Below are 24,395 nucleotides of genomic sequence, written 5' to 3' on the forward strand. Positions count from 1 at the left end.
CTTGGAGAAGAATTTCTGATATCAGCAATTTGAATGAACCACACCATCTCCAGCCTGGAAGGATAACTTATCTCTAAGCCTCTATTAACAGACCTGACTGAGGGGCGCCTGGGTGGCTCAGTGGTCAGTGGGTCCGACTTCAGCTCAGGTCATGATCTCATAGTTCGTGAGTTAGAGCCCTGTGTTGGGCTCTGTGTTGAGAGCTCAGAGCCTGGAGCCTGCTTCAGATTCTGTGTCTCCCTCTCTCTCTGCCCCTCCCCTACTCGTGCTCTGTCTCTCTCTAGCTCTCTCAAAAACAAATAAACATTAGGGGCGCCTGGGCCGCGCAGTCGGTTAAGCGTCCGACTTCAGCCAGGTCACGATCTCGCGGTCCGTGAGTTCGAGCCCCGCGTCAGGCTCTGGGCTGATGGCTCAGAGCCTGGAGCCTGTTTCCGATTCTGTGTCTCCCTCTCTCTCTGCCCCTCGCCCGTTCATGCTCTGTCTCTCTCTGTCCCAAAAATAAATAAACGTTGAAAAAAAAATTTAAAATAAAAAAAAAAATAAATAAACATTAAAAAAAAATTTTTTTTAAAGAAAACAGACCCGATTCATGGATTTACCAAATTCAGCCTATATTGGAGATTCTCAGTGGATTTAGTGGAGGAGAAGGAAACATAGAATCACTAATCCAGTTGTTTATCAATTATTAAGCACCAACTGAACAATGTCCAGGGCACTGAGTATACATTAGTTAACAAAATGGACCAAACTCCTTGACCTTACCTTCAAGTGTGAGGTAAATGATAATAAACAAAAATCAATAATTAAGTTAAGCTCTATGTTAGAAAGCAGGAGGTGTTATGGAAAAAGTAAAACAAGGCAAGAGGGATAGGAGTGGGAAGGTGAGAAGTGATCGACTTTGAACAGGGTGGTGAGTGAAGACCAGCTGAGAAGGTGATATTTCAGCAAAGACTTGAAGAAGGTGAGGAGCAGGTAAGGTTTCCCCTGAGGGGAAAGCATTCTTGGCAGAGGGATGATCAGCACTAAGTCCTTAAAGCAAAAACACACCCAACTATTAATAAAAAGCAAAAGATCCAATGTTTCTGGAGTAGAATTGAGCAAAGCTGAGGACCAGGAGGAGGTGAGAGGAGAAGGCAGAGATGAAGTGAGGGTGCCAAATCCTGTAAAGCCTCGCGGACCAGTCAAGTACTTTGGCTTTCACTCTGAGTGAAATGGAGAGCCTTTGGGAGATTTTAAACAAAGGATTACCATGGCAGCCTTAAATTTCTGAAAAGTCACTTTAGCTCTTTGTTGACAATAGGTTATGAAAGAACAAGGGAGGAACGTGGGAAAACACGCAAAAGATTATAATGATTCAAAGTGGTAACCGCTGAGATGAAAACACAGTTATATCGTGGATATATTTTGAAAGTGGAGCCAGCAAACTTATAGATTGGATGTGGACTGTGAGAGAAGGAAGGAACGAAGGCAAGGATATTATTATCTACTGCTGGGGAAAATTTACTGGCTTAAAAAACTTACTGTTTGTCATATTTGGCAATCTGGCATGGGTTCGGTCAAGAGGTTCTGCTCTATGTGATGTCCAAATGGCTTCTGTGCTTACATATCTGGTGCTTCAGCTGGGGCTGGCTAGAACAGCTGTGGTGACTGAGCATCTTTCTCCACATGGTCTCTCCATGTGGTGAGCTTAGGCTTTATTATGGCACCGTGGTCTCAGGGTAATCAGTTTTACATAGTGACTGAGTTCAAGAAGGAGGAAGAAGCTGCCTGTCCTCTTAAAACCTAGGTTGGAAATTCCGCAGTGTTACATCTGCCATGTTATATTTAGAAGAGCAAGGTATAAGGCCAGTTCACATATAAGATGAGGGGACATAGACTCCAGATCTTAATGGGTGGAAGGAAAAATTGATAATGAGCAGACTATCTACCATGGAAACCCCCATGGTTTTTGGACTGAGCATCTGAACATATGAAATTACAATTAAGTGAGATGAGCAATACTCAAGGCAGAGATTGAAGTCGGCCAAGGTAGGCAGTAGAGATTAGGAGTTTAGTTTTTTGTTCAAGTGGTGATACCTATCAGATATCTAAGTGAAAATGTCAAGTGAGTAGTTGAATACATAATCTGGAGTTCAAGCAGAGGTCTGAGCTGGATGTGCACATTTGTGATTCATCACTGTGTAGATGGCATTCAGAACCATGAGACTGGATGAGAACAAACACCAAAGGGGTAATTAATGATAGAAAAGAGAATAATTCCAGGGACTGAGCTCAAGAACACACTGATATTTGAAGTCAGGATCTAGCAAAGGTGACTCAAAAGAAATAACTGGTGAGGTTGACTAAGTGGTATGAAACTCAGCGACAAAGTCCTCAGGGAGAAGGAATCAGTTGGGTGAAATGTTCTTTTGTGTTCATGGTAACTAATGATTTACCACTAGACTCAGCACTGTGGAGACTGCTGGAAGCCAAAAAGGATATATCCACCAGGTCTAGGGTCTCGGCTCAGTCCTGCACAGTTGACTCAGGGAGCAGCCCAGAAACAGATGGGACCTGGAATTATAAACCCAAGCTTTTGTACAAGAGCTCTAACTGCAGGGTTAGAGGGACACTAACATGATACCAAGATGCACCCCTGCCAGTCAGGTGGAGCTTTCTACACAATCCAGGAAGAGGTAATATTAAGTACTCTAGGCACATGATTGGCATCACCCAATTTTGTCAGCATGTGGCATTCGAGGTCATTAAATTCTGAAATTTGGTGCCAGGAGTTCATGTTTTCAAAGATCCGAGGGGAAAAACCTCTGGGTCTGAGAGAGGTTGAGGGTACCGAGAAGGAAGATTAATCTGCAAGACAAGTTCGTCACTGGGAAGAGGGCAGCAACACAGTTAAGCAGAACATGCAGAGATGAACTGTTGTTTCCCATGCCCGTATCAGATGTCAGCTACAGCTTGGGTTGAATTGGTTTCAAGCATTTTACTAAGAGAAGGCAGAGGAGACGCTGAGGCTGCATCTCGGAGCTGAATGGGTGTGAGAGTGGGGGACACAGAGGAAGCATGGGGACTGGAGGGAGGGCTTGAGGGAGGCACGTGAGACAAAAGCCAACTGGTCATCTCAACCAGCGGGGGGCTGGCCTGCAAAGGTGTGTTTTATGTCTTTTAGCAGCAATCGCACTCTGTACAACTTACTCTGACAGGCAATCAAAAGACTGTACAGCATTGTATTGCCTCTGATCTCTTCATTTAAAATGGAGTAGAAAGATAAATGACATCATAAGGCTGCAAAAAAAGCAGGACTGAGGATGGAGATTTGAAACTGGATAACTCTGTGACTGATTACCTGCTTTCCCCGTCCGTGCTCTTGGCAGACACACAGTTTAATAGTTATTAGCAAGTAACTAAATAAAACCATTGAAAGAGACAGATGAGCAGCCAATGGCTGGTTTTCCTTAAATCTACTTCCTTTCACTACCTAGGTTTGGAACTGAGATAAGCAAATCATCCAACATGAAAATAACTGAATTTGCAAGTATCTCTCTTTTTTTTTTAAGCTTACTTATTTTTGAGAGAGAGAGAGAGAGAGAGAGAGAACCAACAGGGGAGGGGCAGCAAAAGAGAGGGACAGAGTATCAAAAGAGGCTCTGTGCTGACAGCAGAGAGCCCAATGTAGGGCTCAAACTCAGGAACCATGAGATCGTGACCTGAGCTGAAGACAGACGCTTAACTGACTGAGCCTCCCAGGCGCCCCTGAAAATATCTCTTTTCAGAAAATATTTTTTTCTTATTTGAATAGAAAGCTCCATGCACTTGTATGCACTCCTTTCCAGTGTGAGGTGTGGTGAGGTTAATTCTGGAATCAGAGTAAAACAAGGGTGAGACTCTATACTCTCTGCCTTGGCCAAATATCTTACTACTCCTACCTCTAGTCCTACCCCTGGGCTATTGGAGTAAGCCCTTCAAGCCTCCCAGGAGAATCTGCCAATAGTTAATCTTTCTTGCCTTGAGGATCTTCTCTATACCTCATGTCCGTTCCCCTCGCTGCAGCTCAATCCTCCCAGCAGCGTTGTGAAGCTGCACTGCAGCCTGTGCGGGGACATGAGCCTTGCAGCCTCAATTTCCAAAATGGCAAAAGTCAGGACCGTGCATGCCAAAACTGCCCCTGAGATTCTTGGTTGATACCACAGCCATCCATTAACCTGTCCCTGGAGTTAGGAGCACAGATGGTGGGAACTGCAAATGGAACTTACCAAGAGGTCTGATGATAGCTCTAAGCAGAAATTTCAATTGAGCATGAAAGCCCTTGTAAAAAGGTATCACAGGAAATTGAGGGGAAAGCTGTTTTTTACTCCAGAGAAACAGAATCCATTGTAGACAGATCTCACTGCAGGAGTGAATAGCATGTCAAATTAAAAATATCAGCTATTATCGTTATGAGGCATTAAGTATACACTATTATTTGTACACATTGGCATATGGACTCTACGTCCAGAAACCTGGGTTCCACTGCAGGCTTTATACCTCTTTATTCCTTTTTATAAGTTTGAGCAAATTTCTGTACCTTCTATTCGCACAGAGTTGGTAAATACATATTCGCACACCATTCTCCTTTCCTTTTATGTTTCTGTGGCAGACATAGGTTAATTACAACCCTCTTACACCCAGAGGCCTGAATAGGTTTTAGAATCCTTATCAACACCTTGTTCCCAGCAGCCACCATCAATTAGTCAGAACTGACACAAAAATTAAAACTTATTTGACCTCTCAGCTTTAGAGCATAGAAGCTTTTAAGGAAATGATTGCTCCCACTCTTAGCCGTCTCAGGCCATTTCCTCACAGCCTCACCCAGAGCCCTGCTTTGCCTCAGATTTCTCAGTGCAGTTGACAGGACACCATAAAAGGCTATACTTGGGATAATCCTTGTGCATCTGTTACAACACTACACCCCGGTAAGAGCCACACCTGGGAACAGGCTATGGTTGGCACGAGAATGCACTGTGAGTGCCTGCTCATGGTCCGGAGACAAAAATGTCTTGAACTCTTATTCCACCAAAGACACTCATGGTTGAGTCGTACTCAGACTTCCTCAGGCAGGGGGAGGTGAGGAGGTTGGTGCCTGTACAGACCAGTGCTTCTTCCCATGCCACGCACCAATATAGTGTGTCCTTCCTGACAAGATTATTGCTCCCCAGGCAAGAGCTTCTAGGCATCTAAGCCCTGGTGGGCCAGCACAGAAACCTGGGCTGCTTTTGCTTCTGTTTTTTCTCTTTAAGTGAGGAGAGGAGAAGAGCCAAGGTAAGTACTACACACAGATTCTGATTTTTACTGGCTGTCAGAGAATTCACCTACAGTCACCTATGAGTATCCTGCACCTATTACATAAAGAAGACTCTTGTTTGCTTTTTAATTTTCTGGCAGTAGATGAATTTTTAAGAATACTGATAGAATCGTGTTATATTTTAGTATGTAAAATGTTCAGTAAAGGAAGACGTCTATGAATCAGTTTACAAGTGCTTATCTTTGACCAAAATCGTCATCTTTTGCTCAAATTTAATCATTTACCTTGAAAAAAAAAAGCCTGTTTAAATCATAACGCCTTGGAATGATGAAAATGTCATGTAGATGTGTTTAGATTACAAATGGTTGATGATGAAATGTAAACTTTAAATATCAAAGTAAGATTCCTATAATTCAAAAAATGCTATTAAGCTGTTCATAAAATGGCATGTCAAATCATTCCATAAATAATAAGCAATCTGTTAGCTAAGCATTAACTCACAATGACACGGACCACCATGGCGTCCCTTTCTGAACTTGGCATCTATACACCTAGAGGCCTGTTAGTGAGCCTAGGTATCTCTCCTCGATCCTTTTCTTCCCATTGTACACATTCTCTCTGGGGGCCTCCATTCTCTCCCTCGATGTCCTATGCTAACTCTGTTTTGATGACACAACTCCCAAATCTGTATTTCCAGCACAGAAGTCTTGCCTGCATTCCAGGCATACATGTCCATCTGTTACATACCTTCACCAACATAGCTCCGCGTGATCCGCTGTTATACAACTGCTGCACCAACCTGTTCCCCAGCCTGGACTCCCTATATCTGTTAACTGGCCATGAATCCAGGAACAATCTGAGCACTTGGGGATAAAAAATAATAATAACAATGATGGCAGAAATCTATTAAGTGTTCATTTATTTATTTATTTATTTATTTATTTATCTAATTGATTTAGTTGTCTATTTCATTATTTACTTATCTAATTCTCACAACAGCCCTAAGAGTTCAGTTTATTATTACCTCATTTTGCAGATGAGATCATTGAGGCATAAAGAAAAGCGCCTTACTTTTTCAAGGCCACACAGCCAGATGTTAAAGTCAGAACTAGAATCAGGCTGACTGATTCTAGGAACTGTGTCCTTAAGCTCTTTGGAACATCCATCTTAAATGTAGGTCAGGCTTGGGTTGCCATTGCTAAAGAGAATAGATCAGATGGTGGTAAATAGTGTTGCTTCTTGGCAATTTTTACTGCAAAACCATATAAATATCATAGGGGAACATACTTATGAGTCACTTTGGACTCATAAAAAACCCACCAGTTTTACAAAAACAAGGTAGTTGAAGTCATTTCTGCAAAAACACAGTATCTCCCCAAGCACAGAGAGTGAGAAAGCAAGATGCCACCCTGATGGTGAGCATTTGGCTCAGCTTGGCTGGAGCATAGAATTTGTAGGCTGAAGTGGCAGAAGACAAAGCTGGGAAGGTACTAGAACAAGATTTTGAATAAACTTTTACTTACATTAAAGGATTTGGACTTTACTGTGTAGGTGAATCCTGGAAGTAGGGGTGCGGGAGTGAGGCAGGGAAAGTTCATTTGAAAAAATCATTCCTGCAAGCCTCCTATGAAGTAGGAATGACTCTAGGTACTTGAAATACAGTGAGTTCCTACTTTCAAGGAGTATACAGTCTTAATAGGGGACTTGTCAAATATACTAGGAATGTTGAATACATCATGATTAGGTGTTACAGGGTGCTATCAGAACAATTATAAAGCACTCCTAACCAACCAATGGTGCTTTATGAGAAAACATTTCCTGGAAGCACTCACAGATGTGTAATGAGGGGAATTACATGATCATATTGCATGATAGTTATTTTAGAAAGATGATTTTGCTAGTAGATATAGCTATTCCAAAGAATACTGAAGAAGGAAGGTGAATGAGGAGGTTTTTCTAATAGCTCACATAAAGGTTGATGATCATTTAAACTGTAATAATAAGAATTAAGAAGTAAGTAAAGAACTAAGAGGACTTTGGGCAGTAGAAACAGCAGAACTAGAGGGTCAACTGAAAGTGCATGCCATTGGAAGGGAGTTGAAGAGAGAGATTATGATCTTTCTAGTTTGGTCACCTGATTGGCTGATTATGCCATTGAGTTAAGGATGAAGAAGAACAGAATGAGGGAGGCAGACAATGAATTTTGTTTGGAACATGTTAAGTTGAAGGCATCTACAATTAGAGATATATGGTGGACAGATACAGAGAGATAAATAGAGTAATACTGAAGACAAAAGTTTGGAAATATCAGGGGTGCCTGGGTGGCTCAGTCGGTTAAGCATCCGACTTTGGCTCAGGTCATGATCTCACGGTCCGTGAGTTCAAGCCCTGCATCTGGCTCTGTGCTGACAGCTTGGAACCTGGAGCCTGCTTCAGATTCTGTGTCTCCCTCTCTCTCTGCTCCTCCCCTGTTCGTGCTCTGTCTCTCTCTGTCTCAAAAATAGATAAACATTAAAAAAAATTTTTTTAAGTTTGGAAATATCCAGCATATCAACAACATGTGAGACCAGATAAGATTTCTCAGTGGAGTATAGAAACTATAAAGAAAGGAAATGTGATAATGCCGTTAGGCACATATAAGCAAAATAAAACAAAGGAAATAAATTGATGAAAGACAATGCACAATGCAAGACATGAGCACATGAAGTTTAGAGCCAGAATGCCTAAATTAAAATCCTAGCTTAGCCACTATTAGCTGTGTGACCTTAGGCAAAACATTTAACATCTTTGGGTATCAGTTTCCTCATCTGTAAAATGAGATCTATCTCAGAGGATATCATGATGCTTAAATAAATCAGTGTTTATAAAGCATTTTTAATAACACCTGGTCTTTAATAAATACAGCTTAGATTTTTTTGTTATTAAATACAAAGTGTTATAAATCCGTTAACCCCAAATATTGACCTTCACTTTGCATTCTGTTTTTATTTCTTTACTGTGCCTATTTTTCCAAAGGCTATAGTTTGTTTATCTTATTATACTCCTAATTCTAGCCAGTCTTGAATGAAGTATTATTAAATTCACTACCCAGTTCATGTTAAAAGTAAATCTTAGGAAAGACAAAACCAGTCTTTTTCTTCACAAAACAATTACCTTGTTTAAAAAACTCAGAAAAGTTCTCTCTGGGCATATCGCAATGTAATCATATGTTTCTAAGGATTACACTGATAAACAATTTTCTCCAAAGGGATATTTCTCCTGGTAGTTTCCTTCTTTTGCATTTTTTTTCACTTTTCAGGACTAAAATCACAAGTGTGAGCTTTTCACATTTTCAGGCAGTTTCAGCTCATAGAATTAACAACCTATCTTTGGCATGGTCATGACCATCACAGTCTACTCTGTGCCAGGAACTGTGTTAGTTGCTCTAAGTACATAATCTCATACTCTTCACAAGATATGTTGTAAGTTGCTTATGATGTTGGCTGTATAATTAATGAGAAGATATGTAGAAAAAAAAAACATCTCTGAATTAACTCAACTGGGGAAGTTGACTTTATGTAATGAAACCATGACTAAGCAGTTGGTTAGAAAGCAGAGCATTGTTCAGTGTGGGCCAGTTATCACCTCCCTCTACAGTGTGCCATCATTTTGAGGATGAGACATGGCATAGGATTGCCTGATGGTGGCTCCCCACAGATTTCCTGCTCTGTATCACCACTGAAAATGCTTGGGGCTCCAGGTACCTAGGGCTCATTTTCAGTGGCTTGGAATGACTAATGGACAATAATCTTTCCTTTCTGCTCAGCTGGTGGAGCATCAGCCAACCTCCCCTGGACCATTAGAAGGTTTAACACAGAACTTTGATGAGCTTCTTCTCTAAGCAGACTTGCAAGTTTAACATTCTTACCAATCTTGAAACTGGAAGCTAGACTTTTAACCCAAGACTATTGTCTGGAGAATATGTCATAGTAATTGAGATAATAAGTAATAGAAGCTTAGTGACAGGACTGTCCCTGTAAGATGAAGGTGTCGGGATTAGCTTTATGAAGGAGTTAGATAAACTCATAAGGCAAATAGATCATAGGGAAAGGAATTAAAAACTAGTATTCTGGGGCGCCTGGGTGGCGCAGTCGGTTAAGCGTCCGACTTCAGCCAGGTCACGATCTCGCGGTCCGGGAGTTCGAGCCCCGCGTCGGGCTCTGGGCTGATGGCTCAGAGCCTGGAGCCTGTTTCCGATTCTGTGTCTCCCTCTCTCTCTGCCCCTCCCCCGTTCATGCTCTGTCTCTCTCTGTCCCCAAAATAAATAAACGTTGAAAAAAAAAAAATTTAAAAAAAAAAAAAAAACAAAAAACTAGTATTCTGGTACAGAAAAAGAACGCTTAAAGACATCAAAGGAGATTTGTTTAAGTCATAAAGAGACAAATATCCTGGAATAAAGTGGTTGGGAAGAGAAGTGATAAAGAGCGACATGGAAAGTTCACGTGAGGCATGTTTCTCACAAGCTTTCGAATGACACACTAAAAAGTTTGGGCATCTTCCTATGGGTATCAAAATTGTCAAGAAATATGGTGACGCGAAAATAGCATTGTAGGAGAGTTGATCTGTCAGCAGTAGGTGCAGAGATTTGGTGATGTAGAAAGGTAATTCAAATTATTCTGAACTTTTAATTCTGGGAGAATATCTTGATATATATTAAAATAAAGAGTGCCTATTTTGACAGGTTGTTTCCAGTTTCTTTCAGCAATATAGTTATAGGTTGGCAAAACTTTTCTTTTTTTTTTTAATGTTTTTATTTATTTTTGAGAGCTCTCTCTCTCTCTCAGAGTGTGAGTGGGGGAGGGGCAGAGAGTGAGGGGACACAGAATCCGAAGCAGGCTCCGGGCTTTGAGCTGTCAGCACACAGCCCGACAAAGGGCTCGATTCACTGACCGGGAGATCATGACCTGAACCGAAGTCGGACGCTTACCGACTGAGCCACCCAGGCACCCTGGTTGGCATACCTTTTCTATAAAGGCCATAGAGTAAATATTTTCAAATTGTGGACGTACAGTCTCTGTTACAACTACTCAACTTGCTACTATAGCACAAAAGCAGCCTTAAACAATATGTAAATGAATAAGCGTGACTGTGTCTCAGTTGACTTTATTTATGCACTCTGGAATTTGAAAGTTCATATAATTTTCATGTGTCAAAAAGTATTATTCTTCTTTGATATTTTTCAGCCATTTAAAAATGTATACTTATGGGCACCTGGGTGGCTCAGTTGGTTGAACATCTGACTTCGGCTCAGGTCATGATCTCACAGTTCGCGGGTTTGAGGCCTGCTGTGCTGACAGCTCAGAGCCTGGAGCCTGCTTCAGATTCTGTGTCTCCCTCTCACTCTCCCTCCCCCACTGACACCCTGTCTGTCTCTGTCTCTCAAAAATAAAAAAAACACTTAAAATTTAAAAAGAAAAAAGAGAAAAAGAAAAGAAAAATGCACACTTGTGAGCATGGCCCAACTGGTAGAGATGCTGAATCACTATGTTGTACACCTAGAACTAATGTAACATTGTGTGTCAACGACATAAAAGTCATTCCTAATGTGTGGGTTCTACAAAAACAGGGGAGCCTGGGTGGCTCAGTCAGTTAAGCGTCTGACTTCGGCTCAGGTCACGATCTCGCGGTTCGTGAGTTCCAGCCCCGCGTCGGGCTCTGTGCTGACCACTCAGAGCCTGGAGCCTGTTTCAGATTCTGTGTCTCCCTGTCTCTCTGACCCTCCCCCGTTCATGCTCTGTCTCTCTCTGTCTCAAAAATAAATAAATGTTGAAAAAAACAAAAACAAAAAAACAAAAACAGGTGGTAAGCAGGATTTGGCCTGTAGAACAGAGTTCACCAATCCCTGGTTTATAGAACATCAGTCAGAACTCTCAATCCAGTATCACTTTGAAAATTTTGAATTTTCCCCTGAATTCTTCCATTGAACATTTGGGAGGAAATAGTTGAAGTGAGTAGAGTAGTAAAAGAAGAAGGAGACAATTCACCGGCTAGTGAGACTAACCATATCAACCACGGGTGCCGGTGGGGCAACATATGTCCTTACAATGCTCCGATCCACCGTTTGTCTGAAGCCTTCAGTAAAAGAAAAGGAAAATCAATAAGTAAATACTACTTCAAACACATTCTGACTCAGTGTTTCAGTAATTGTACAGGGAAAGGCAAAACGGTGGGTCTTTCTTTTCTTCATGTTGTTTGTGATAACTTCAATGAAAAGAGCACCGTGCAGGCCTTAAACAAATGATATGAGTGGGGACACTGAAGGAGGTTTTAGTGTGAAACAGTGTGAAGTCGCAGCAGCTGTGAACAAAGAATTTACGTTTGGAGAGACCAGCTAGGCTAGGGTAAATAATGAGAACCAGCCTGGGAATAGAGTGAAGAGAGGGATGTGAAAGTCACATAAAGGAAAAATTGCCAGTGCATTGCTCATTGAGATGTGGAGGATGAAAACGAGAGGAATCAGATATTTTAAGTGTTTCTTTTACTGGATTCCTCAATGCCACTTAGAAACAGGGAGCAGTGAGAGGCAAGGGGGACACTGAGGGAGCAGGAATGGGGAACTAGGAGCCTGCGGGCTAGCACCTCAAACAAGCAAATTACACACATACACTAAGGTCTGACAGGTGTGAGTCTGAAATTATTGGCTAAAGGGATCCCATTTAATACCCACATGTTATCTACTTACTAAGTATTGCTGATTAGAGTGTAATGGAAAATCATTACTGTCATGGTGTTGATGATACAAATAAATAAATGGTCCCCTGCATCACACTGCATAGAATCCCCCTCATTTCTTCCAGGTAATTTCTTTTGGTCACTTAGCACTGGTCATGTCTTATAAAACAAGCATATCCAAATATATTTCATTATTTATCTTCAACTTTTTCCCCTTAGTTCTGTTTGCTTAATCATATCTTAAGTATATGGGAACAACAAACACACAACATGGCAAATAATATCCAGGGAGGTGTGAATAAAATCAGAATTCAGAAAATGAAAAGGCTGCATAAATGTATGCATCCAAACTCTGAGAACCATCTATTGGTTTTCTCTGCTTCCCTACCTGCCACTGCCCAGAGGGATTGCTAGGGTGCCTGTTCCCTAAAAGAGGCCCTTCGGGCTATGATTGTTCACTTAAAGCAGCATGACAAGTGGCAGGGAGCTGTGTCAGCTCTGCCCATTAAGTGGGACAAGGCATATTTGTAATAAACTATTTTTATAAGCATAAAACAAAATAGAGACAAAAAGTGATTATTGCCTTCATTGTGTAGGTTCATATAAAAGTACAGTATTTTGGCCTAATTCTATGACAAGCCCTTTCAATTGTCCACTTCAATATGTAGTCAGCTTGTGTGGTGTTGGTTACAGGATTAAATTTCCTACCATTTTCCCACAGCTATTTACATGTAAATAAAATATTTTAAAACATGAAGGCTCTTTAAAGATCTTAAACACCAGAATTCAGATAAAAATGTCTTTATTTAACAGATAATCGTATGTTAAGAAACTTGTATGAAAACGAAGTGGCCAATATACAACCACCACTGGTCTCCTTAATTGTCAACCAGGGAACATTTAGAAGTGTATACTCTCCTGATTGATTTGCTTTTTGCAAAGAATATACAATTAATTTGTGAAATATGAAAATTAACTGGAAACAATACTAGCCTATTTTATAGTGAGAAAAGTAAGCCCCAGAAAGCTTTTCAAGTGGCTTGCTCAAGATGCCACAGCTAATCGGAGGCTTCAGAATTAGAATTCTTTTTTAATATGTTAGGAGGTACAAAAATACCTGATTCTTAGGAGACACAGAGGAGGCAGTAATACTCTAATCTGTTGATCTGACTTCCCCTCAGCCCACCCCCCAGTCTTGCTCCTGCCCATAAATGACCATGAATGTCACGCTGCTTCTTTGTTACAGAGTATTTACTAAAAACAAATTACTCAGCCAGTATGTAACCAAATACATTATAAATGTCTTTACTACTACAACAACCACAAATAAATATATCAAAACTTCTACAAATTCCTATTAAAAAAAGAAATAAGTAGATATAGAGAGTGCAAATCAGAATTAGACTAACAGTATTATTACTTTAATGTATCATTTAATGCTACATTCCCATTCCAGTTTTTCATTTTATTTAGCCTCTGCATTAAGACAGCTCGAATTTGAATTAGTCAAGATTAGATCTTGATATATTATTTGTAGCTTTTATTAGTGCTAAAGTGTACATTTTCATCTAAACAAATATAATAATTTTGTCAGATTCATATGAAAACAGTTTTTAAGTGTACAGCAAATTACTATGTTAAAGTAAATGTTTCATATTTTTTCACAGACTTGAGTCAAAGGAGCCTTTCCTGTCTGTTGGGTGAGTACATGTCTAAATATTTTAAATCTTAGTTCTTTAATTGATTTTTAACAAGGGCTTCTGGGATAGTGTTTTCAGTCACATAATTCCATATTCAGAGTCATCCCACATCATTGGGTCATATCCTCAGCAACACTGCTATCTACATTTTATAAAGATTTAACTAAAATGCTCAGTAGGCTGTTTTATGACCTCAGAAATTCAGCAAATGAATGCATATGAAATTCTGTATCCTCTAAAAAAGCCAAAAAAGGTATACGGTAATTTTCTATATTCTCATCATGCAAAGATATACTCAGATTGGTTTCACAAATTCCCCTGAGCCACAGTTTCACTATTCCTAGTCTGTCTTCTCATTTTTGCACTGTTTTCTCTTCATCTACCCCTACTGTTTCTTCTCCCTTTTTTTCCCAAGTCTGTCTTCAAAGTCTGTGCTGTCTTCTCTCCTTTTCTCCCATTTCACTTCTATTTCTCCATTGGAGAAATCAGGTGCTTCTCTGAAGGCAAAGCCAGTGAACCATGAGGCAGTTTAAGACCAACACTTGCCTTCTCTGGTAGTATCCTGAGTTGCAGTACATGTTCTAATAATAATGTATTGTTGACAAGAATATACATGTACTATTTCCAGGCAATTTGCTAGTTAAGAATCAGCCAATTGTTTTTATTGATCTACCAAATGATCTTTTGATTAATACATTAAAATATCTCATTAGGGGACTTTGGCATGCTCGGCATTGTGGTTGATGTTGTAAAGTATCAAAAAGTGCCAGAATATGTGATAGTTTAAAGGGAAACATGCCATAGTTGATGAGAAAAAAATCACATATAAACAGCCACTATACTCAAGCTTAATGAGCAGAAACGTGGGATGGGAGTGTATTTTTTAAACGATCATATTAATTTTCTTTGTTTGCCGTCCTTGACTATGTCTGTCACTCCTTGAGCAACATGGTTCCTTTTCTCCTTCTCCTCCTCATAAGAGCTTTTGAGAAACCCATTTGAATCATGAGAATCAAAATAATTGTTAGAGATGCTGAGAGAAAAATGGAGTAGATGCATTTATTGGAGGATTTCATGAAAAAATGAAAGGTCAAGTTGATCTGGTCCAAAAAAAAATCATTAGAGCATGCCTCTTTCCTTCATTGATCATCAGCTCCTATTGTTAAAAATCTTTAAGCCTGAAGAAATCTTTTATTTTGAATGCATATGTGTCCTGCCCTCAAGTCAAGAGGGCTGAAATAGCTTCTCTTCATGCCTCGCTTAATGCAGTTTCTCTGCAGCATTTCCTGTTCTCCTAACTACTTTGAGATGGAATTCATTTTTTACTTCATACCTCTGTTTTACAAGGGCAGACTAAGTAATCTTTGTATTACACTTATCAGGAGTTTAAAACTCTGTATTAGAGCCTAGAAAAAAAAGTTTCCAGAAAAGAATGACATATAACTCAGCAAATACCCATAATGGGAAAATTGGCCTGGCAGTTAAGAAGAATGATGCTGCTGTTCCTTAGATGGGTCTTTAAAGTGGAACGGGGGCGCCTGGGCGGCGCAGTCGGTTAAGCGTCCGACTTCAGCCAGGTCACGATCTCGCGGTCCGTGAGTTCGAGCCCCGCGTCGGGCTCTGGGCTGATGGCTCGGAGCCTGGAGCCTGTTTCCGATTCTGTCTCTCCCTCTCTCTCTGCCCCTCCCCCGTTCATGCTCTGTCTCTCTTTGTCGCAAAAATAAATAAACGTTGAAAAAAAAAATTTAAAGTGGAACAGAACATGCAACCCAAATGGTTCTGCTGACTGGATATTTCAATACATAGCTAAACTTCTCCATTTTTCTCCAGGAAAATTATTTTAAATAAAATTGTCCAAAGTTTGTATGGATCTGTCTTCTGACCTTGTTGGTAAGAGCATAAGATGATAGTGAACATAATGGACACTATGAGACTACTAGGCAACAGGTAGTCTAATACAAGAACCATTACTCAAATTTGTGACTTGTAACATAGTCACATACCAAAAGGAAGAATACATGGTATATGGTCTTTGGTATGAGTTGACCTTTAAGTCTATACCAGTGAGTTTTTCTAGGACCCTGCACACCTCACATTAATTTTAATTCTGTTTAGTAAAAAAATCATATTAATGAATAGATCAGTGCTAAATATTGCATACTTGTCCATTGTCTGCCAGTGTCTTAAAGCACTTGTTAATATGTCTTCTAGAAGTTGCTTTTGCTTTCATAGGCTCTGACACTTACAAGCAATGTATATTAGTTTAGGCAATTACTTAAACTCCCAAGCTTTGGGTCCTTATTTGTGATACGGTGATTAAGTAAGATAATTTAGATCAAGTATTTAACACTGTTCTTGGCACATAATTTCTCATAAAGGTTTGGTTTTATTACACATGTGGAAGGTATACTCATATATAATGCTCCAAAGAATCCATCAGAGAGCTCAGAAATAGTTCAGAGAATAAAACTCCACTTTAACAGGTCATGCTTTGGGTTACATGTGGAAACAAAAAAAACATTTTTATAATGGAGAGGGGAAAAAACAAAACAAAACTGTGAATGGAGTAAACTATCAAACAAAGTAAGCACAGATACTGTTTTGTATTTAAATGATGAAAACTAGTAATTGTTATTTAAATTTTTTAAATGGAACCAAATATTGATAAATTTTTAATGTGCATCTGTTCTTAATATAAACTAGGGAAAAAACTTTCATAAATGTGCTGCAGTATTTATGAAATAAAAACTTTTAAATGTCACAACATAAATTCAATCTGAATATACCAATGGAAAAAATTGTCAAAGAAAGTTATAACGCAGGAATTATTTGCTTATGGAAAAAGAATAGGGAATTGTGAATAGAAGTTAAGTGAAATCTCAGATCTCAGACCTTCAACTATACATTGATATGAGAGAGGCTTTCTTTCATATGCATCAGTAAATTATTTTTTTTAATGTTTTATTTATTTTTGAGACAGAGAGAGACAGAGTGCGAGCAGGGGAGGGGCAGAGAGAAAGGGAGACACAGAATCCGAAGCAGGCTCCAGGCTCCGAGCCGTCCGCACAGAGCCCAGCACGGGGCTGGAACTCACAAACCGCGAGATCATGACCTGAGCCGAAGTCGGACGCTTAACCCACGGAGCCACCCAGGCGCCCCCATATGCATCAGTAAATTATTAATAAAATAATGTCAGGAAAAAATAATAAACTTTGGCTTAGAGTCAGGTAGGAAGGCTCATCCCAGAGTCTGATTCTGTTTACCCAGGGGAAGCCAATAAATGCAGTGTGATTCAAGGCCGTCGAGGCAGGCCTAGAAACCATTGTCTACATCATGGTTTCATTCTCCCACCCCTTCTCTTACATGAATGCACGGATTGTTCTTATAGACATGTAGAGTCTCTGGAATTTTTTCAGAAAATCTTTGAAATATAACTTCCCATAGTCTTTCCCAGTTTGGGAAAGTTGGGTTTTTTTTCCCTTCACTTTCTTCTTTTATTGGGAAATAGACACAGGGCTTATCACAGGGAAGGAAGCAGTGTGATACCTCCCGGCAAACCCAGGACAGTGGTAGCCAGAGTCAGGGATACCACCCTGGCCAGCTCTATGCCCAACATCACAGAGGTGTGAGGAGAGACTGACCCCTCCATACCATGATCACCAGCCTTTCCCAGGAGGTTCAGAGGCCCCGCCGTAATATCTGCTTCTTTAGTCACATGACTGCAATTGTGATTTTGGGAAGCGGCCTTGTGCTGCCATCTCTCTAGGTGGGACAGCCTCCTCGCGCGGCCCAGAAGGCCACAGCTACCTGTGTTACCACAACGACAGATATCAGCAGGGCCTTCGACTCGGGACCACCTGTTGGAGGACTCGATGAAGGAATAGGCTTTGTTTAGCTGGTCCAGGACTTAGCCGGAGTGACCTTCAGATGGCAGGTGATATAGATTGTGTTTCTGAGGTCATTAGCAAAGTGGAACATGTCCACTATGAAGAGTCTCTGGCCTGGGTCTGGGGACTTTGAAGGCAGAAGAGACATCAGAAAGACCGTCCACCATGCATATGGTGGAGATGGGCACATTGATCTAGAACTGCCTTGGAGTTCACCCATCACAGACCAGGATACGTGTAAAAAGACCAGATGGTATGCCATGGAAGCTTCCATGGTACACAAAGAACATACTACCTATGCTCAGATGCATAAAAGCTCATTTTGATGTTGTCCCAGACCTAAGGAAATATATTAAACTTTAAATTATTAAATAATATCATTTAAATATTTAATAAATAATTTTTATTAGATTAAAATGTTTCATATTTTACATTATAAATATTGTATATGTAATATATGTTACATACATAAATTTATTATAAATATATAATATAAAATATATTTATTTTTTAAGCAAAATGAATTTAAATAATAGATTTAAAAATTAAAACTCCCATCTCACTCACTAAACAGTAAAAAAAATCAGGTAAGCAAACTTGTTTTTTAGTGTGGAGCTTAGGCTTGCAGTGCTGAACAAGTGAGCACTAAGCATCTGATAGTCTACTCATCTTCAAAATGTTACATTTTAGAGCAATTAAGAAAACTCTTCTGGCAAATGTTTCCTTTTATGTGGCATCACATACATTCTGAATTTGGAAATAAGCTGGGAGAAAACAGGCATCAAGTGTGCATTTAGGAAAGGGAACAAGAACTGAGTGATCATCTCAATTAAGATTCTAAGATATAAATCTTAGTGTAAAACCAGTTGCCTTGAAAAAGGATTTTACAGCTTTTTAATGAAAAATACAGATGAAAGGAAAGGAAGCTTTGTTCATTTGACGTTTAAGATTCACAGTGTAAAAGGGCGTGTCAAGACAATGCATGAGTTCTCTTCAAGCACAAGTGACTGTTGACACTTTGCAGACACTGAGCCACTTTAAAAATATACTCAAGGCACTAAATGAAATTTTCCATGTGAATTATTTCTTCTTGCCTCTTCAGCATGAAGTTGACCTTTTAAAAGAAGACTTTTAGTATGAATCAGTTGTATTTTGGAATTGAAATTTTTGTTCATACCAATATTTCAGCTGATGAATTTTTGCATGAGTGGTTTTATTATTGAGGAAAATTATGTTTTGCGTGGGTAAAAAAAAAAATTTCAGGGGCACCTGGGTGGCTCAGTAGGTTAAGTGTCCGACTTCAGCTCAGGTCATGATCTCTCAGTTCGTGGGTTCGAGCCCCCTGTTGGGCTCTGTGCTGACAGATCAGAGCCTCGAGCTTGCTTCAGATTCTGTGTCTCCCTCTCTCTCTGCTCCTTGCCTGCTCACACTCTGTCTCTCTCTCTGTCTCTAAAATAAATAAATATGTAAAAAAATATTTTAAAAAATTCAGAATCTTTTCACTCTATTAGCATAATTTAAATAACTCAGAATAATTTTAAAAAATGATATTGAAAAGCTCAGAATTTTTACTTCTCAAGCTTCTCTGAGAGACATTCAAAACACATCAAAGGTAAAAATAATAAAATTCTCATATTTTTCTCTATTCAATGAGTGAACAAATCATGATCCAGTCAATCCTCAGTCTCCTGTGTGCCCTGAGATGGAGTGTTCCCATTCTACTAAATCCAAACAAGAGGAAGCGAACAGTGCCAAGACAGCAAAAATTGATCCTCACATAATTGCTAGCATCTATATTTTTTAATAGTTTTTCTTGGGGGATATTTCCCCCCTTTTATTTCCAGTCTTAGAACTGAATTTGGATCTTCAGTATACTTCTGCTGTGGTTATGAAGACATTATTAAATCTTGACACCCTTATTAGGTCCAATATTTACACTATTTTACTTTTTTCCGGGTTTTGTATGACACCTTACATTTACTAATAGATGCTATACATTGATGTACTGTTCGCGACCTATTTTAAGAGCCTTAAATTCTGTAATTTGATTTCCTTGGTTTGAATTGCATTCTGTTACTTCCTAGCTAGGTACCTTGGGCAATCTGTTTAGCTCTTCTCCACTAACTCTTAGGACTGTCTTGAATGAAATAATATTGCAAAGTGCTTAGCAGTGTCTGACACCTAGTAAACAGCAAAATAAATAACCTATTACTATTTCACTATCCTGTGCAACAAAAAATTATATTAATAGTTTTTTTTTTCCTAAAGGAGTTAAGTTCCACTGAATGATAGAAATGTTAACTAATTGAATCCCCAAAGCCTGAATATTCAGTTCCTAGTAATGCAGTTGAATTCTGGGAATAGAAATTCACAAGAGACTGAAATCGGCACAGAAATGAAGGACTGCCATACTCAGAAGATCTTTGAGGAAGATAGACAAGAAAAAGTAAAATAGCATGAAGACAGGGAGACAGTTCCAGAGGGTACTTAGATTTATAGAAAATGTCATTCACAATACTAAAAACTTTAATGAGAGGAACGTGAAAAAAGGAAAGCAACACCAGTTTAGGTATGGTTTCAGTAAAGCATGAAAACACAAAACAAAATTATATGACTGCTGTAAAGTAATTGGTGTTCACCAATCATTTAGGAATTAAGAGTTAATCTTAAGAACTGAGAAGTTGGGGGCACCTGCGTGGCTCAGTTGGTTAAGCGCCGACTTCGGCTCAGGTCATGATCTCCTGGTTTGTGAGTTCGAGCCTCATGTTGGGCTCTGTGTTGACAGCTCAGAGCCTGGAGCCTGCTTCAGATTCTGTGTCTGCCTCTCTCTCTGACCCTTCCCCACTTGTGCTCTGTCTTTCTCTTTCTCACAAAAATAAAATAAACCTTAAAAAAAATTAATAAAAATAAAAACTGAGAAGTTGGAAGAAATGGCCAGATTATCAGGAAATTTTTCTAGCCAAAAAGCAGGACCTGAGTTAATCCTCAAGGTCAGGTTAAAAATTGCCTAGAATATTGAGAGAGGGAAGAGGATGAGTATCCTTTCATTCTGTGGAGTCAACGGAATCATTGGATGTTTGCTTGTCTGTTTTGTTTTTAACCAAAGAGTGATGTTTCCCAAAGTTCATAGTAGAGCCATCTAGAAAGCTGTTGTAGTAGTTCAGGCGTGACTTGAAAAGACTCATTCATGACTTGAGCAGAATGAAATCACCTCACGCCTGTTAGGAGGACCCTTATCAAAAAGACAAAAGATTACCAGTGCTGGTGAAAACCTGGAGAAAAGGGAATCCTTGTGCACTGTTGGGGGAAAGTAAACTGGTGCAGCCACTACAGAGAACAGTGTGGAGGTTCCTCCAAAAATAAAAATAAGACTACCCTATGATTCAGCAGCTCCATTTCTATTTATCCAAAGGAAGTGAAAACACTAACTTGAAAAGATATCTGCATCCCCCATATTCATAGTAGCATTATTTACAATAGCCAAGACATAGAAACATCCAAGTGTCCATTAACAGATAAATGGATAGAGAAAATATTTATGAAATATTACATAATTCTGCATAATAGAATGTTATCCAGCCTTTAAAAAGAAGGAAATTCTGCCATTTGCAACAGTGTGGAATAACCTGAAGGACATTACAGATGCCAGACGTAGAAAGACAAATACTGCATGATCTCACTTATAGGTGGAAACTAAAGTAACTGAACTCAGAAACAGGGAGTAGAATGATGGTTGCCAGGGGATAGGACAATTAGGGAGGCAGAGTTTTCAGGTATATAGAATGAATAGGAATTAGAACACGATGACTTTAGTTAATAACACTATATTGTATACTTGAAATTCACTATAAAAAAAAAGGTAGGTCTGAAGTGTTCTCATCACACAAAGAAAGAACTATGTGATGTTATGGATATGTTCATCAGCTTCATTATGGTAATCATTTCACAGTGTGTATGTATATCAAGATGTCATATTGTACACCTTAAATATATATAATTTTCGTTGAATAAGATGTGTACAACAAAAAAATAATGGAACAGAAATGCCTGATGAAAATAACATTTTTGAGAGTATTAGAGTCAGTGAGTGATGGAGTGATGTCTTAGGGGTTTCTCAGCTGAACTTTGTGGGATCATGGTGACAGTATGATAGGCTAAAGTCCAGGTGGAGCGTCAAAACTAAGGGAAGGTTAACAAGAATCTGTCCCGAAGCTCAAAATACACCCATCTGACATCCTGAAACCACGAATGGCCGACTCAATGCCTATCTTTTGATAGTGCGGTTTCAATTTTCTGTGAGTCTCCAGGGAAAAAGGGATAAGGGGATAAAGCCAATTTTCCTCTTCTAAAAATCTTGTTTTTTTTATTTGTTTAGACTCAGACAGTGCTACCGCAAAATTAATGATTCCTTTAGCAAGTGCTCTTGTTTCATTTTTTCCCTAGGCCCTCCAGGCTGCTTCTCTGGAGAGTACACAAAGTTTCCACGGCGCTATTTTTGTAATCTAAAGCCTTGTGCTCTCAGGCCTGATGCTACAACTGTAATTTTAATTTATCAACCTGCCACTCAGGGAAATGCTGTAAAAACATTTGAAAGCTTAAACCCATTATTTATTTCTGCACCTGTCAATGCCACTCTTCTGTACATGTCAAAATCATTTAAACTGCACTGTGATGACAGGTACAGTATCACCAATAAATTGGGTCATCGGTCATGTATGTATATATCCTGACAGTGGTGTCTTGAATGCATGGGCTCCAGGACACATTTTTAAGGAGCAAGAATTCATTACTCTCCAATGATAAAATAGAGTAGAGTCATCAAAAAGAGTCTTCCTCATTCCTTACCATTTGAAAATGTCTTAGGAAGCAGAGAGACTCATGGTGACTGAAACGACTTTTATTTCTTCAGTGAAATGTTCTCCTCAGGGAAAAGAAAGTAATTGCAGATTATAGCAGGCAGGAGTATAGTGTTACTTAGAGGGAAGAAAATACATAGGATCATTAAATAGATTTATTTAAGTTCTGCTTATAAAGAAAGCAGTGGTGCAGGACTTTATAGCTGATGATATTTCAAAAGAGTGTTATCAGCACTTCCACTAGTGTCTAATTCATCCATATAATAAAGTGTCACATTAAGCCAAATGTCACAGTTCATATCAGTTTTACTTTGAGAATTGGTATCATTATATATCTCAGGTAACCTCGCCCCACCCTAGAATTTGGATGAGATATTTGATCATAATAAATTAAGGTATTTAAAAGTCAATCTGTCATTTGGTGTGTGTGTGAGAGAGAGACAGACAGACAGACAGACAGGAGAAACACCTGTTCAGTCATTAAATCCACTCAACCCAATAACGAATCTGATATCATAAAGGCTAGATGTCCATTTAAGATAAAAATGCTGTTAAAATTGTAACGTAAGTAATATTGGCTAAATAATCTTACTGTATCCTCTAAGCTCTTAGTCATAGCAATCCTCACCCTATAATTACATTAAAAAGGCAAGTCTAATGAGAAGTCCTTTAAAGTCTACAAAGGATTTATGATCACTTCATTTCATACAATTTTAAAGTAGCCAAATGAATTTGTAGACATCAAATACCCATACATAAGAAAATAAATAACTGAACTTGTCATACATAAAATCTTACTCATGAGAATAAGTAATCTTAAATGATATCATGGAATCAAATTTAAAACAATCAGAGCTTTGACAAGTATATTAACTTACACAATTACTACCATTTCCTTATTACCACCAGCACTGTCTTTGAGGAACATGAGTTTTTAAAGTGTCAGGCTACATTGGAAAGGGTAAGCAGATAGTTTGACCAATGAAAGATAAATTTATTGGATATAGATATGAATAAAATATAAATTATGGCTTGGATTACTTAGGTTTCATATTTAGAAACACTACACGAAGATAGTGCTATTGATTCAATTGGAAATAAGATCTTAGTTTCATATACTTTTTAAATCTGTCCTGAAAATACTCAGAAGAAATAAATATTCAAAATAAATGAAGTGTTGATTTCATTAAATTAAAGTCGACCCACATCCAAGGAAAGAAAGCTAATTAATTTTTCTTATTTTTAACTCCATAAAGGTACCTGAAATGGGCTTTCCAGTGGAATTATACTTGCTTACCTAAATAATTTCCTGGACCCCTTCCTCAAGGGTCCAAATTATCGATTAGCCTTTATTTCCTATTGTTCAATACATCTATACTGATTCTCATATAAAGAAAATAGGTGTTGTAATTATTTTAATACTGGAAAACTAAGACACAGAGATGTGATGTAATCTCCATAAAGACACAAAGCACATTGGTAGCCATTTTAAAATGGAGTCCAGGCTGGGGCTTTTGCTTAAAGAGCGGTCAATTTCATGCACACTGGTGCTTCATTCTCTCTTCTGGGTTTCACGTTCATTTGAATCATCATGAACATCCACACAATAGCTTTAATTATTCAGGAAAATAATCATGTACATAAAGAGCTATTTATTCCTTCCAGAGGCAGTGTGAATCTCAGACTTGCATTCTGAAACTGCTGGCAAAAGTTTTAAAGCCTCGCTTCCCAATTAAATTCTGTTCATCCAGCCAAGAATGACTGATCTGTATTTCATCAATCTCAAAATGTGACCTTTTCAACACTTTTAATGACATTTTCAAAGTGCAGAATACTTCTGATTCAAAAGATTCCCTACTTAACTCTGCGGAACAAATCAGTTATCACAGTAAAATCGATAGCTGCCAAATATTAGCAAGAGCCAGGCATCGCTTACACTTTAGAAGCTAATCAGGGCAAAAAAAAA

The 24,395-nt window shown here is 38.9% G+C and overlaps 1 protein-coding gene across 1 annotated transcript in view; it reads left to right on the top strand.

Annotated features, from left to right (window-relative positions):
- RALYL (RALY RNA binding protein like) overlaps positions 1 to 24,395 on the top strand; it is a 353,055-nt gene that overhangs the window by 249,558 nt on the left and 79,102 nt on the right. The window contains exon 3 of the mRNA XM_047073867.1: positions 13,654 to 13,686. Coding sequence (XP_046929823.1) covers positions 13,654 to 13,686 — 33 coding nt within the window. The remainder of the gene's footprint in view (positions 1 to 13,653; positions 13,687 to 24,395) is intronic.

Source organism: Lynx rufus, unplaced genomic scaffold, assembly GCF_022079265.1.
Source record: "Lynx rufus isolate CCGP_SWC_20201006 ecotype Redwood Valley unplaced genomic scaffold, mLynRuf1.p SCAF_12, whole genome shotgun sequence".
Taxonomy (NCBI): domain Eukaryota; kingdom Metazoa; phylum Chordata; class Mammalia; order Carnivora; family Felidae; genus Lynx; species Lynx rufus.